The sequence below is a fragment of the Nicotiana tabacum genome, chromosome 24 (genome assembly GCF_000715075.1).
Source record: "Nicotiana tabacum cultivar K326 chromosome 24, ASM71507v2, whole genome shotgun sequence".
NCBI lineage: Eukaryota > Viridiplantae > Streptophyta > Magnoliopsida > Solanales > Solanaceae > Nicotiana > Nicotiana tabacum.
In genome coordinates, this window is record NC_134103.1 from 110678932 (window position 1) to 110694560 (window position 15629).

General features: G+C 37.4%; 1 protein-coding gene across 1 annotated transcript; it reads left to right on the forward strand.

Moving 5' to 3' along the window:
• Positions 1-5470: 5470 nt before the first annotated feature.
• On the forward strand, positions 5471-7223 carry LOC107759248 (transcription factor ORG2-like). The gene is made up of 3 exons (XM_016577134.2): positions 5471-5778; positions 6287-6649; positions 6853-7223. The coding sequence occupies exons 1-3, from the start codon at positions 5482-5484 to the stop codon at positions 6964-6966; spliced, it is 774 nt and encodes a 257-aa protein (XP_016432620.1). The 5' UTR covers positions 5471-5481; the 3' UTR covers positions 6967-7223.
• Positions 7224-15629: the final 8406 nt, after the last annotated feature.

Here is a 15629-nt window from a genome sequence, read left to right on the forward strand (position 1 = left end):
TGGTAAAATTAGTATGGGTAGACTCGTGGTTGAATGGGCTTTCGGATTTTGTAACTTTCGTCGAGTTCCTAGATGTGGGCCCCACAGGCAATTTTTGAGCTAAATTTCGGATTTTTATGAAAAATTAGTATTTTCTTATGGAATTACTTCCAATAAATTTTATTGACTGAAATGAATTATTTGTGACTAGATTCGAGGCATTCAGAGGCCGATTTGTGAGGCAAAGACATAGCAGAGTAAAAAGTTTCACGTTTTGAGGTAAGTAACGATTGTAAATCTAGTACTGAGGGTATGAAACCCCGGATTTCGTATCATTCTACTATTTTGAAGTGACGCACATGCTAGGTGACGGGCGTGTGGGCGTGCACTGTTGGGGTTTTGTGACTTGGTCCGCCCCGTAGCAACTGTAAAGTTGCATACTTTGTTGAAACCATAGGATACTTATATGTTTTAGAAAGAATTTCTGTAAATTGGGCTGAATGCCATGCCTGGGCCTTGTGCCAAAGCTATTTGGACCCTTAGGGGTTGTTTCTTACCATCCTCTCACTGTTTTTGATTGAAAATCTATACTCAGTCATGTTTATACTTATTTATCGCATAACTCAGTTTTATGACTCTATTTTGATGCATATAAATGTTTTGGGCCGAATGCCCTATTTTACTGAAATGCCCGAGTGGCTTGAGAGGTTTATGACTGAGTGAGGCCGAGGGCCTGATTTGTGAGGATGAGTGTGGATCGGGGCTGCCCGCCTGCAGCATACTTTATAATTATAGCACGTGAGTTGTCCGTGCAGATTATAGCGTTTGGGCTGAAGGAGCCCCTCCGGAGTATGTACACGCCCCAGTGAGCGCATGTACCTACTGAGTGCGAGTGCCGAGTGCCGAGTGCCGAGTGCTGAATGACTGGGAGGCATGAGTGATTGTGAGGTATACCCGAGTGGCAAGAGTGATTGTGAGGTATGCCCGAGTGGCACGGGTGACTGTGAGGTTTGCCCAAGGGGCTGTATATGAGTGATGTTTTGCCCGAGGGACTGTTTATGATTTCATCATTTTTGCTCACCTTTGCATTGAGCCTTTGTTTGAAAAAATGTTGGAAAAATGTCTTTAAATGATTTTTACTGGAACTGGGTTTAAACTAGATAATTTGATTCAAATCCTGATTTTTAAAAGCATGTGGTATTTTACTGAGATTTTCTGATATGAACGTTATATGCTTTATTGCTCGTTACTACTGCTCAGTCTTTATTTATTATTGTTACTTACTGAGTTGGCGTACTCATGTTACTCCATGCACCTTGTGTGCAGATTCAGGTATAGCTGGACACGGTAGCAGTTATTGAGTGTTTTGGTTGCAGATTTTTCTTGGAGATAGCAAGGTAGCTGTTTGGCGATCGCATCCCCTGCTCTTCTCCCTCTTATCTTCCTCTAGTTGTATTTAGCTATTTTCCGGGCTGAGTTAGCCTTGATATTGTTAGACAGATTGTAGTATATGCTCATGACTAGTGACACCCCGATGTCGGGCTTTTCTTTTTCGCACTTTTATTTTATTTTTTATTTGAACTCTTTAAATGGAGGTTTTATGTTAAATAGCCTTGAAATTATCTTTAAAATAAAAATTTCAGTTTGTTTTGTAAATGAGTCGACTTCCCTAGCTCCACGATAGGTGCCATCACGACAGAGGTTAGTTTTGGGTCGTGACAATTATGCATTAGAATTAATATCAGAAACTGGTCTCAATGCTGCCAAATCTGCCATAAAACCTCTGGACACCAATATAAAGTTAACTACCAAGGAATATGATGAACATATCTATGGAAATCAATCTGCAGCTTCAGGAGATGAAGAGCTTAAAGATCAGAGTGCTTATTAGAGGATAATAGATAAACCACTATACCTAACCATGACAAGACCTAATATATGATTCAATGTTCAAACATTGAGCCAATTTCTTCAAAGACCAAAAAAGTCCCATATGGAAGCAACCCTCAGAATTGTTAGATATCTGAAAAATCAACCAGGGCAAGGAGTATTACTATCTAGCAGTCACAAAGACACCATCATAGCCTATTGTGATGTTGATTGGGCTGCATGTCCTCACGCTAGAAAATCTATATCAGGTTATCTAGTCAAACTTGGGGTTTTCACTTGTTTCCTGAAAATCAAAAAAACAATCAATTGTATTTAGAAGTTTAGTAGAAGCTGAATACATGAGCATTGCAACTACAATAACTGAACTAATTTGGCTACTAGGTCTACTGAAAGAGATTAACATTGAAGTCAAGTTACCGGTAGATGTTTCAGTGATCGCAAAGCTGCTATGCAAATTGCAGCCAATCCAGTCTATCATGAACGAACAAATATATTGAAATCGACTGTTATTTCATACGAGAAAGAATTCTACAAGGAATGATTGCTATAAAGTATACCTCAACAAAGGACTAACCAGCGGACATATTAACTAAAGGCCTCAACAAAGCTCAACATGAGTATCTAAGTTCCAAGCCTGGTGTGTTCATCATCTTCACACCACCGGAGAGTGTTGAGAAAGTTGTGACTTAAGTAGTTAAGGGCAATTATGTAAATACTAACCTTAACAATTATCAGTTATTTAGTTAGGTTAGTTGGGATTAGCACTGTTAAGCTCGGTTAATTAGTAGCGAAAATCAGTAGATTCAATAAGCTCTATATAAATAGCATTTGTACTCATTTCCAGCTCAACAAATGAATACAACAGTTCCTTTCTTGTGTCTTTATTTCATCTTCTTCCTCTCATATGTTATCTTCTCATTATCTGGGTGCAAGCCACATAATTCAAGTTGCCCTCAAAATTTTTACAGATCACCAAAAAATAAAAAGGATTACATAATTGAAACAAATTGTTAGTTCTAAAGATGAAATAGAAAAAGATACACAGCTAAGTATTTATTATTTTGACTAAACAAATAATAGAGGTTTAGCAAATCTATACAATGTTCAAAAGTATACTTTAAAACACTAGTAATAATATATTGATAAATATTTTATTAAAAACATGATCATAAGTAACTTAATAGTGGTAGTAGTCCAAACACAAGTCTAATGCAATTCTCAACTTTAGAAACAAATTACAAAAGACATGATAAGAAATAAATATTGGGCTCCATGGATCTCATCAGAAATGTTTGATGCTTCTTGGGGCTCTTTGGCGACCGTGAAGTCACCGGATGAATTGCCGAGTAAATAGATCAGTTCCGGACGCGGCTTTGTTGCGAGCCAAAAACCCAATTTATACACCTCCTTTCTTTATTTAAGGAGATTCTATCTAATTATCAGCCCCGATGCGCTGGACTCCAGCATCTGCAGAAGAAAGGGGAAACTCAACTATAAAACTGAATTTTCAAGCGGTAGGATGAGGAAAAAAAAGACGTTAAGCTAGCAAGACTAATAGGTTTAGGCTAGGGTGGAAGAAAGAACTTAGTCATCGTGCAATTTTTTCCGGTGACCTAAGACTTGTCTAAGTGAAAGTCACTTTCTGTCGGTGTTGTGCTAAAACCAATACCACCACGAGGTAGATTACCCTCCGAAGACCAACCCCTGAAAATTTATCCGGCAGAAAAGCCGCCACGCTCATCCACGCGCCGGCAACAATAACTTTTCCGGCGATGGCTCTGGCCACTTTCCGGCCATTTTCGGCGAAGTTTCTTCAGGACAGTCTGCTCTCCTCAAAATTTCGATCATACCCATCTAATTCAAATCAAATTTCGACCACTTTTATATTTTCCGGCGCGTTGCATCTACTACTGATGTGGGATACTAACAATCCTCCGTGGCATTCTTTTTTCCAACTCATCCGTATATGACTCGTCGTAGCCAGGTAAGCAACAGCATTTGGACCATCTAAGTTGATATGTTATAATCAAACAACTTATAATTGGTAAAATAAATTTAAGTATGGTGTCACTAATTAAATAATTTATTCGTTTGTAAATTAAATTAGTGAAGAAAATTTTAGCACTAAACTTATGTCGGCGTACAAGACGTTGACTCTATGTGAATATCCGTATATCCAACATTGATTCCATTGTTCGACCAAAAATCCATCGATTCCATTGTTGAAAAATAAACTATTTTCCTTTCTCCCTTGCGTTCGAAAAAAGTCTTTTTCAATCACAAGATTAAGAAAATTATTTTCAATAATTAACACAATAAAAGATGCTTATTTTATTATGATGCTAAGGTATACCTAGGTAAAGACGGATCCAGAATTTAAACATTATATGTTCAAAATTTAAGATTCCTAAGATTGAAATCATTATATATTATATTTTAAAGTTATGAGTTCATATTTGCTATTTATTATAATTTTCATGAATTTTACACATAAATTTATGCTCCGCATCGAAAGTTATGGGTTCAATTGAACCCATAGTTTTAATTCTACATACGCCTCTGTACCTGAGGAAGGTCATTAATATAAATATTTTAACTTCTATACACTGACATTGCGAATAAATTTTAAAAATATCAAATCACTAAGATGATAGTAGATACACATGAGTACGTAAAAAGTGAGAATAATAATCTACATGTTAGTAGTAATTAAAAATACATAGTGTAAAAGTTTTGTGCTACGTAATATTAGGGGTGTACGTGGACCGGATTGGTTCAATTTTTATCAAAGCAAACCAAACCAACTATATCGGTTTGGATTGGTTCGATTTTGGCGGATTTTTTGATTTTTTTGTTACTTAAATATTGTTTCAATCTTACTTTGTTAAATTTTTTATAAGTAAATATATGTTTAGTAAAAATTTTAAAAATTGACAAACATATTATCTATTAAATATTCTTATGGGAGAATTTACTTAGTAACACATGATAGTTATTTTTTTAATCGCCTGACAATAATTTTTTGTTGATGTACACTTTAAAGGTTAACCAAATTTAGTAATTAAACATAAAAATAGATATGATACCTAAATAATAATAACCACTTCAAATTCGAAAAAAATATAAGAATTTAATAGATGTTGACATATGAATATGGAAGAACAAAGAGATTGATACATTTCAGTAAAACTTGATAAAAAATTGATCATACAACCCATTATTTAAGGCTAATAAATATGGAGCACTTCATATTTTATTAAATATTATATCCCGTAAGAGAATCCCAAATATTTCTAGATATTTTATAAAGAAAATTTTATATAAAATCTTAAAAGTATATATATAAATTATATATATATATATATATATATATATATATATATATATATATATATATGTCGTTTTGGGCAGGTTTTTTTTGCTCAATACCAAACCAAACCTAATCAGGGTTTTTTAATCGGTTGGTTTGACTTTTCGGTTTGGTGCGATTTTCCGGTTCGGTTTGTACATGCTTACATAAGATATAGTATAAGTTTAATCCTAGACTCCTCTTATAAATACACGTTCTATGATTGTCACAATACAGTCCAACTGTAAAGACCTTCAAAAATAATGATGGCAGTTTCTTCTCCTTTGTTTTCTAACTTTGGCGTGTGTTTGGCAGATCCCAAAAACCAAGAAGTAAACACTATAGAAGCTCCAGTTTCAAGAGGTATTAATATTATTCCTGTTCATTATTCATCATCTCAGCCAAGTATCGTACACAGTGAATTCAAGAATTTTGATCGTGATCATTTAGATGGAACGGTGAAGAAGCTTAATCACAATGCAAGTGAACGTGATCGCAGAAAAGTTTTTAATAGCTTGTGTTCTTCTCTTCGTTCTTTGCTTCCAGCTACTGATCATACGGTATAATTCTTAATTTTTACGTTCCTTTGATTCTTTTTTTTCATTTTTGTTGAGGTAGTAAACAAATTTGATCAAAATAATTTGCGAACTTCGCAAATAATACAAATTTACGAGATTGATATTATCTTCTTAGCAAAATAATAATGTGATTCACGTTAGCTATAAATAGAGAGGCTTTGCCTAATTTTTTCATACACTAAAAAAATTCTGAAATTTCTTCCTTCTTTGCATTGTTTTTCTAAAAACAAACATAAGTGTAATGTGTGAGTTGCTCCGCCATTTGATTTCGCTTCTATAATTTGAAATGCCGCTATTACAGAATAATTTTATAAATTAATCCATAACCTTGGGCGACATATAGAATTAATTTCCTTAATGGTACATATGAGAAAACTCTTGGCTCGGAATTTATTTTTGCATTTTCCGTTTTAAATTCTGCTTTTCTGTTTTTCTGTTTATGAACACAGTTATACTAACATGTAAAATTTAAATTTGGAAATTTTCACAGAAAAAATTAAGCTTTCCAGCCACAGTAGCAAGAGTGATAAAGTACATACCAGATTTAAAGAAAGACGTGGAAAGATTGACACAGAAGAAAGAAGATCTCACATTAAGATCTATCCCTAAGAAAGAATATTCTGCTGATTTTAATAAGCAAACAATAAGAGGAGGAATTCAGAGTTCTTTATCAGTTATCTCAGCAAATCAAGTGGGAAATAGAGAAGTCATAATTCATATATCTATTTTGAAGATCAATAAGAGTTCGTTTGCTGAAGCTGTATCAGAATTAGAGGACGAAGGACTTCTCCTACTAAATGCATCTTCTTTTGAAACTTTGGGAGATAGAGTTTTCTACAATTTGCATTTTCAGGTATTAATATAAATTTCACTCTCATACTTTTCTCCATCTATAAGGTTTTTGAGGTTCAAAGATATTACTATAGAACTAGATAATCTCATAAGTTTGTCTAGAGATATTTGCTAATCAAAATTGTGCACTTCAAAATATCTATATTACTATTAATATATTGCGCAAACTTTGTTTATCTTACTTTATTTTATTATATTGAACAGGCACAAGGAACTTTACCAATTAACGTTCAAATATTAAGAGACAAGCTCTTATCGTATTATGAGAAGGAAGACAAGTTATTACCACCTTGGATTTCTGGCTTCTTCACTACTTAGAAGCTTCATATATTGCGAACACATTTTTTTTATTTACGCTGTCATATATGGTGAACATCATAGTATATGTTCAAGAAACTGGTGACGAGTGCAGAATGTTTGATAAAAATAAACTCCTACCGCATCCTAAATAGTATAAGGATCGATTTGACGATCTTTTTGATAATATATATGAATAAATAATAGTCATAGTTTAAATACTTTTCGAATTTCAAGGATTGGAATTGTTTTTCTTGGACGAAGTTATTTCATGTCCCTTCTTTTCTTGATGGATGTATATTATTTTTCATTGAATACATCTCCGACATATACTTAGATTTAATCATCAATGTTGCTTCTTGAGCCTTTTAAACTTTTTTCTGAATTATTAAATTGAAGTTATATAAAAAAAATTAACTGACAAAGCGTCTGTACATGGAAGTTGTTATAGATTTCGTAGTTGCCAGAATTTCTTACTATTGGATTGATGTTAAGTATACGGCCTCTTGACTAGCTATCCTATGCTTATTTGCACGAAAATTCAATCCCACAGGGAATAAAATTGCTATCAGTTAATACATTGACTAGAGTTAAACTTCTTGATGTGCACTCATCATTAGGCCATATCTTGTATTCATGGACAGGGTGAAGGGTATTGATATTTATTGATTCATAAGACTCAATATTTTTGTTGGTAATTCAAGTTATTTTGTAGTGTCGGAGTTACTTCGTGTCATTTCATTTGCACTTTCCTTCTATTCCATTTTGCTCTTACCTCAACAAAAAAAGGAGAAGAAGAAGCACATAAAATTAATATAGGACTATAACAAGATTTGCTAGATTAGGTGTAATTATGGTCAATATTTTGGCTAATGGAGTCCATCTCACATAAGTATAAGTATCTTTGCAAAGTGTAGACTTTGTTGGCAATATTTTTTGGGACCCAAAAATATTGCATTGTGTGTTGGATATCATTTACACAAGTTGTATCTCTTCTTTTACACCTAAGAGGCCAAGACTTTTTTGCCTATAAAAGGGAAGGTCATTAGTTCATTTTAGACACACCAACAAGACTTGAGTCTTCATTTCTTGTTTCTTCCTTTATTAAGAGTATTTTGTATGAGAGTTAAGTGTTGGGAAGCACTTGTGTGAACCCTTTCTTTGGAGTGATCTTGTGAGGTTATTCTCTTAGGGTATTTGGGATAAATTAGAGTATTTACTCTAATTTTGTACTCTCTTTTGTACTCTTATTGGTATAGTAAAATTGCTCCTTTCTGCTTGTGGATGTAGGTCACTTTGACCGAACCACGTTAAATTGGTGTCTTCTTTATATGCTTTAATTGTCGTTGTTATCAACTTCAATTGTCTTTGTTATTGTCATTATACCGTTGTTTGGTTAAATTCCGCACCACCCGGGTTCCCGATCCTAACAAATTGGTATCAGCACCGGGTTAGTTTAAATAGCCAAAATGACTCTAACAAAGTCTTATGTTGAGAAATTTGATCGAAGTGCAAACTTCAGAATGTGGCAATTAAAGATGGAAGCTATCCTAATTCAGGATGGCTTAGATTTGGCACTGTAAGGAAATGAGAAGATGCCGGATAAAATGACGGACGAGGAGTTTGCCGTCATAGACAAAAAGGCAAAAGCAGGTATTATTTGAAATTTCTCAAATGAGGTTTTACGTGAAGTTTCTGTAGAAATCACAGCTAAAGGCATGTGGAAAAAATTTAAAACCTTATATATGAAAAGAACAGTAGAAAACATGCTTTACCTAAAGCAAAAACGCTACACTTTTTGTATGGCTGAAGGTACCTCTATACTTACTCATCTTGATACTTTTGATTCTCTTCTTATGGATTTAAGTAACATAGATGCTGAAATCAAAGATGAGGATCAAGCTGTGTTACTGCTTGTTTCCTTACCCCAGTCGTTTAAACATATAAGAGATACTATACTTTATGGAAAGGATAATATCTCTTATAAAGATATCAAATCTATTTTGAAATCAAAAGAACAAATAGATAGAGATATTACTGGGAAAACTAGTAGGAACCAAGGGGAAGGCTTATTCATAAGAGGTAGATCCAATAAGAAAGATTCAAGTAGTGAGAAACCTAAATCAAGGTCAAAATCCAGATACAGAAATGTCATGTGCGAATATTGTCATAAGAAAGGTCACATTATTTCTGAATACTTTAAATTAAAAAATAAAGAAAAGCATAAAGAAAGGAAAAATGAGCACAAAAATACTGACACTGCAGAAGCAAGTGTAGCTGCTGATGAGACTGAGGGAATTATTTTTTTAGCAACTAATAATAGTTTCAAATCTAACAATGAGTGAATTTTAGATTCGGGTTGTTCTTATCATATGTGTCACAATCGGTATTTATTTACCACATATGAATCTATTGGAGGTGGAGTTGTCTTGATGGACAACAATGCTGCCTGCAAAGTTTTTGGAAAATGTACAGTCTGAATCAAAATGCACGATGGTATGGTGAGAATTCTCACTGATGTTAGACATGTTCCTGACTTGAAGAAAAATTTTATCTCTTTGGGCACTCTAGAATCTCTTGGGTGCAAGTATACAGGTGAAGGTGGAGTTATGAAAGTTTCTCATGGTGCTCTTGTGATCATGAAAGCACACAGATCTGATTCGTTGTCTACTTTATTGGGATCCACTGTTATAGGCCTTAGTTTCGGTATCAGACAACTTGTCTGATTTTGATGGCATTAAATTTTGACATATGCCCATTGGGGCTTTTGCGGAGAAGGTGGAGAAAATTTACTATATCAGCCAAAATTAGGACAAGGTGGAGATTTGTAATTATGGCCAATATTTTGGCTAATGGAGTCCATCTCACATAAGTATAAGCATCTTTATAAAGTGTAGACTTTGTTGGCAATATTTTTTGGGACCCAAAAATATTGCATTGTGTGTTGGACATCATTTGCACAAGTTGTATCTCTTCTTTTACACCTAAGAGGCCAAGACTTTTTTGCCTATAAAAGGGAAGGTCATTAGTTCATTTTAGACACACCAACAAGACTTGAGTCTTCATTTCTTGTTTCTTCCTTTATTAAGAGTGTTTTGTATGAGAGTTAAGTATTGGGAAGCACTTGTGTGAACCCTTTCTTTGGAGTGATCTTGTGAGGTTATTCCCTTAGGGTATTTGGGATAAATTAGAGTATTTACTCTAATTTTATACTCTATTTTGTACTCTTATTAGTATAGTAAAATTGCTTCTCTCCGCTTGTGGACGTAGGTCACTTTGACCGAACCACGTTAAATTGGTGTCTTCTTTATATGTTTTAATTGTCGTTGTTATCAACTTCAATTGTCTTTGTTATTGTCATTATACTGTTGTTTGGCAAAATTCCGCATTACCCGGGTTTCCGATCCTAACATTAGGAGTACCTACTAGGTAAGGCCTCCATCTCTAGTCTAGTCCAAAAATGACAAAAATATAATCTACATCTTTTTTTAGTACTTGCAGCAGTCTTGCGGGTGCTCATACTGCCACTAGTCATTCCTTTACAAGTTACAAGTATGTGACTAACCCATTTTACCCAGAGATTATTTCTGATTTTCGGGCTATGTTCCAAATATATTTGTAATTGCTGCATCATTCCAAGTTACATATTCAGTGATCCCCATTCCTCCTTCCTTCTTGGGTTTGCATACCGAGTCCCAAGCCACCGATGAACTCTTTATAGATTCCACCTTCGCATACCATAGGAAATTCCTACATAATGCTATGATTTTTGTAAGTACCTTCCTGGGTAACAAGAAAATGAAAATGTCATCATATACCTTATTTAAGCTTAAATAAATAAGGCAAGGTAAGAGAAGCTTAACAATATCATACATAAGCAATAAAACAAGTATACAGACATAGCCGCAGACTCCAATCCAACAATATCATGCAGAAGCAATAAAACAAGTATACAGGTATTTGATGAATGAAATAAAATTCTCATGTCCCTGGACTGGTGTAAATAACATGCTAAAGTGTAGGCATGTGCAAAGTGTTCTATCGTAGCTCAAATAGGCAATTTCATCAATGGAAAGCATTTATTAAGTTCGTTTAGGGGTTAAACCTCTAAGTAGCCTCATCAAGGCTCTACTAGATCACATAAACTGTTGCAACAAGTGAGATATCCAAGTTTAAAGCTTAACAGTCATTTCTCGGCTTATAAGAGCCCGAGCATAACCCAAACATGAATATATAATCCCGGTGCCCGCACATGGGATCATCCCCACGTAGATGCGCATCCCAAAGCACGTGGTTATCACAACAATTCAGGCAGCTGGTGCCTCAACCGAGTTTAAATACGATACTTACCTCAAGCAATTCGAATCACTCTGCTAACAAGACCTTGCCTAGCGAATTGGCCTCCGAATGCCTCGAATCTAGCCACAGATATTTCGATATAATCAACACGGGCTAAAGGAATCAAGTCCATAAGAAAATACTAAATTGTTAATCAAAAGTCAAAAAAGTCAATTTAAAACCGACCCCCGGGCCCACATCTCGGAATCCAATAAAAGTCATAAAATCCGAAAGCCCATTCAACCACGAGTCCAACCATACCAAATTTACCAAATTTCGATACCAAATCACCACTCAAATCTCCAAATTAATCTCTCCAAATCAAACTCTCCAAATCCATAGCCTCAAACTCCCAAATTCTACCTCAAAAATGCACAAACTAGATGGGAAATTCAATGGGGAAACAAGATCATTGAATAAAAATGATCATAAGTGACATACCTCAAGAAACCCCTCGAAAATCCTCTCAAATATTGCCTTAGACCGAGTTTGCAAAGTCCAAAATGAGAGAACTCACGAAACCTTCGAATTTAATGTTCTGCCTAGTGCCTTCGCAAGTGCGGGCCAAATATCCGCACCTGCGGAATCACTTTTGCGATAAGAGTTTCGCTTCTGCGGAAGCCACTTAAGTCCACAGGGTCCGCACCTGCGCTCCAAGATCCGCACCTACGGAAGCGCTCCTGCGAAGACAACCTACTCTCCCCTTCTCCGCATCTGTGGAGCCTTGCTCGCACCTGCGGGCTCGCAGATGCGGAAGACCCCTCGTACCCGCGTCACCCAGGCCAGCCCAGCCCAGCTCTGCTTCTGCGCTACATCAGCCGCACCTGCGGCCAATCCCCACGCAGGTGCGATCACACCAGAAGGCTCCCAGCTTCATCAATGCTCTAAGTTACATTTTCGATCCGATAATCATCCGAACTCCACTCGAGGCCCCCGAGACTTCAACCAAATATACCAACAAGTCCTAAAACATGATACGAACTTTGTCGAGCCCTCAAATCACATAAAAAAAAAAATCAAAAACACGAATCACACCCCAATTCAAGCCTTATGAAAACTAAGAAATTCCAACTTCTACAATCGATGCCGAAACTTATCAAATCAAGTCCGATTGACCTCAAATATTGCACACAAGTCATAAATGACACAACTGACCTACTCTAACTCTCGTAACCAAAATCCGAGCCCGGTAACCACAAAGTCAACTATCAGTCAAACTTCTCAATCTCTAAAACTTCCAATTTTCCAACTTTTTCCATTTCAAGCCTAAATCAACTACGGACCTCCAAATCACTATCCAGACACACTCATAATTCTAGAATCACCCAACGGAGCTATCGAAACCATCAAAACTCCATTCCGGAGCCATTTACATACAAGTCAACATCTGTTCATTCTTTTCAACTTAAGCTTCCAACCTTGAGACTAAGTGGCTCAACTCATTCCGAAACATCCCCGGAACCGAATCAACTACCCCAGCAAGTCACATAGCAACTAATAAGCAGTAAATGGGGGAACAGGGCTACAACGCTCAAAATGATCTGCCGAGTCGTTGCATCCTCCCCCTCTTAAACAAACGTTCGTCCTCGAATGGGTCTAGAAACGTACCTGGAGCCTCAAATAGGCATGGATATTTGCTCTGCATCTCCCGCTCAGTCTCCCAAGTAGCCTCCTCAACTGGATGGCCTCTCCATTGCACCTTTACTGAAGCTATGTCTTTTGACCTCAACTTTCGAATCTGCCGATCCAAAATGGCCACCGGCTCCACATCATAAGTCAAATCACCATCCAACTGAACCGTGCTGAAATCCAAAACATGAGACGGATCGCCGACATACTTACAGAGCATAGAAACATGAAATATTGGATGAACACTCGACATGCTAGGCGGCAAGGCAAGCTTGTAAGCCACCTCTCCAATCCTCTGAAGCATCTCAAAGGCCCAATATACCGAGGGCTCAACTTGCCCTTCTTCCCGAATCTTATAACACCCTTCATGGGTGAAACCTTGAGCAGTACCTTCTCCCTAACCATGTAAGCAACATCAAGAACCTTTCGATCGGTGTAACTCTTTTGTCTAGACTGCGCCGTGCGAAGCTGATCCTGAATAAATTTAACCTTGTCCAAATCATCCTAAACTTCATTAGTTCCCAACAGCCTAGCCTCCATGCTCAAACCATCCCACCGGAGACCGACACCATCTCCCATACAAAGCCTCATACAAAGCCATCTGAATGCTCGATTGATAGCTATTGTTGTAGGCAAACTCTGCGAGCAGCAGGAACTGATCCCAAGAACCTCCGAAATCTATGACACAAGCGCGTAACATATCCTCCAATATCTGAATAGTGCACTCAGACTGCCCGTCCGTCTGAGGGTGAAATGCTGTACTCAGCTCAACTTATGTGCCCAACTCCCTCTGCACGGCTTTCCAAAACTGTAATGTAAACTTCGTGCCCCGATCAGAAATGATGGACACCGGCACACCATGAAGGCGAATAATCTCACAGATGTAGATCTCAACTAACCACTCCGAAGAATAAGTATTACCAATTGGAATGAAATGCGCGGACTGGGAACCGATCTACAATCACCCAAGTAGCATCAAACTTCCTTGAAGTCCGTGGGAGCCCAACTACAAAATCTATGGTGATATGCTCCTATTTCCACTCCGGAATCTCAAGCCTCTAAAGCAATCCGCCCGGTCTCTTATGTTCATACTTCACCTACTAATAGTTTAGGCACCGAGCTACAAACCCCACTATATCCTTTTTCATCCTCCTCCACTAATAGAGTTGCCTCAAGTCCTGGTACATCTTTGCGGCACCCAGATGAATGAAATACCACAAATTATGGACCTCTTCAAGAATCAACTCCCGTAGCCCATTTACATTAGGTACACAAATCTGACCCTACATCCTCAACACCCCATCATCCCCAATAGTAACATCCTTGGCATCACCGTGCTGAACCGTGTCCTTAAGGACAAGCAAATGGGAATCATCATACTTGCGCTCTTTGATGCGATCATACAAGGAAGACCGAGAAACCACACAAGCTAGAACCCGGTTGGGCTCCGAAACATCTAATCTCACGAACTGGTTGGCCAAGGCCTGAACATAAACTGCAAGCTATCTCTCACCAACAGGAATAAATGCAAGGCTATCCATACTCACTGCGTTTCTACTCAAGGCATCGGCCACCACATTGGCCTTTCCAGGATGATACAGAATGGTGATATCATAGTCCTTTAGAAGCTCCAACCATCTCCGCTGTCTCAAATTTAGATCATTTTGTTTGAATAAGTTCTGGAGACTCCGATGATCCGTAAATACCTCACAAGACACATCGTAGAGATAATGCCTCCAAATCTTCAATGCATGAACGATAGCCACCAACTCCAAATCATGAATAGGGTAATTCTTCTCATAGGGCTTCAACTAGCACGAAGCATAAGCAATCACTCTACCCTCTTGCATCAAGACACACCCAATACCAATCCGAGAAGCATCATAATATATTGTATAAGAGCCAGAAGCTGAAGGCAAAACTAGAACTGAAGCTGTGGTCAAGGCAGTCTTGAGCGTCTGAAAGCTCTCCTCACACTCATCCGACCACCTGAATGGAGAATCTTTCTGGGTCAATTTGGTCAAAGGCACTGCAATAAATGAGAAATCTTCCACGAAGTGACGATAATTACCGGCCAAGACGAAAAATCTTTGAATCTCAGTAGCTGAGGACGGTCTGAGCCAACTCTCTCTATCTTCTTTGGATCCACCTCAATCCCGTCACTGGACACCACGTGCCCTAAGAATGCCACCAAACTAAGCCAAAACTCACACTTGGAGAACTTGGCATAGAGCTTCTCCTCCCTCAGCTGCTGTAATATAATCCTCAAATGCTGGGCATGCTCCTCCTGGATACGTGAGTACACCAGGATATCATCAATGAATACTATGACAAACGATACTTGTTCTTGATTGTAACTTTTTTCAACTGCCTATAGCTAATGCACATCCATATAGTACCATCATTTCTATTCACAAATAGAACCGGTGCACCTTGAGGTGACACACTAGGCCTAATAAACCCCTTATCAAGAAGTTCATGAATCTGCTCTTTCAATTCCTTCAACTTCGCTGGTGCCATACGATACAGAGGAATAGAAATGGGCTGAGTGCCCGGCACCAACTCAATACCAAAGTCTATATCCCTGTCGGGTGGCATGCCCGACAGGTCTATAGGAAACACATCCAGAAAATCTCGCACCACCGGAACCGAATAAATAGTAGGAGTATCATTACCAACATCCCTCACAAAGGCCAAATAAGACAAACACCCCTTCC

Excerpts from the sequence above, each read along its gene's own strand:
- LOC107759248 (XM_016577134.2), top strand. The coding sequence starts at position 5,482 with ATGATGGCAGTTTCTTCTCCTTTGTTTTCTAACTTTGGCGTGTGTTTG. Across the intron at positions 5,779-6,286 it reads TTCCAGCTACTGATCATACG|AAAAAATTAAGCTTTCCAGC; the intron begins GTATAATTCTTA and ends AAATTTTCACAG. Across the intron at positions 6,650-6,852 it reads TCTACAATTTGCATTTTCAG|GCACAAGGAACTTTACCAAT; the intron begins GTATTAATATAA and ends TATATTGAACAG.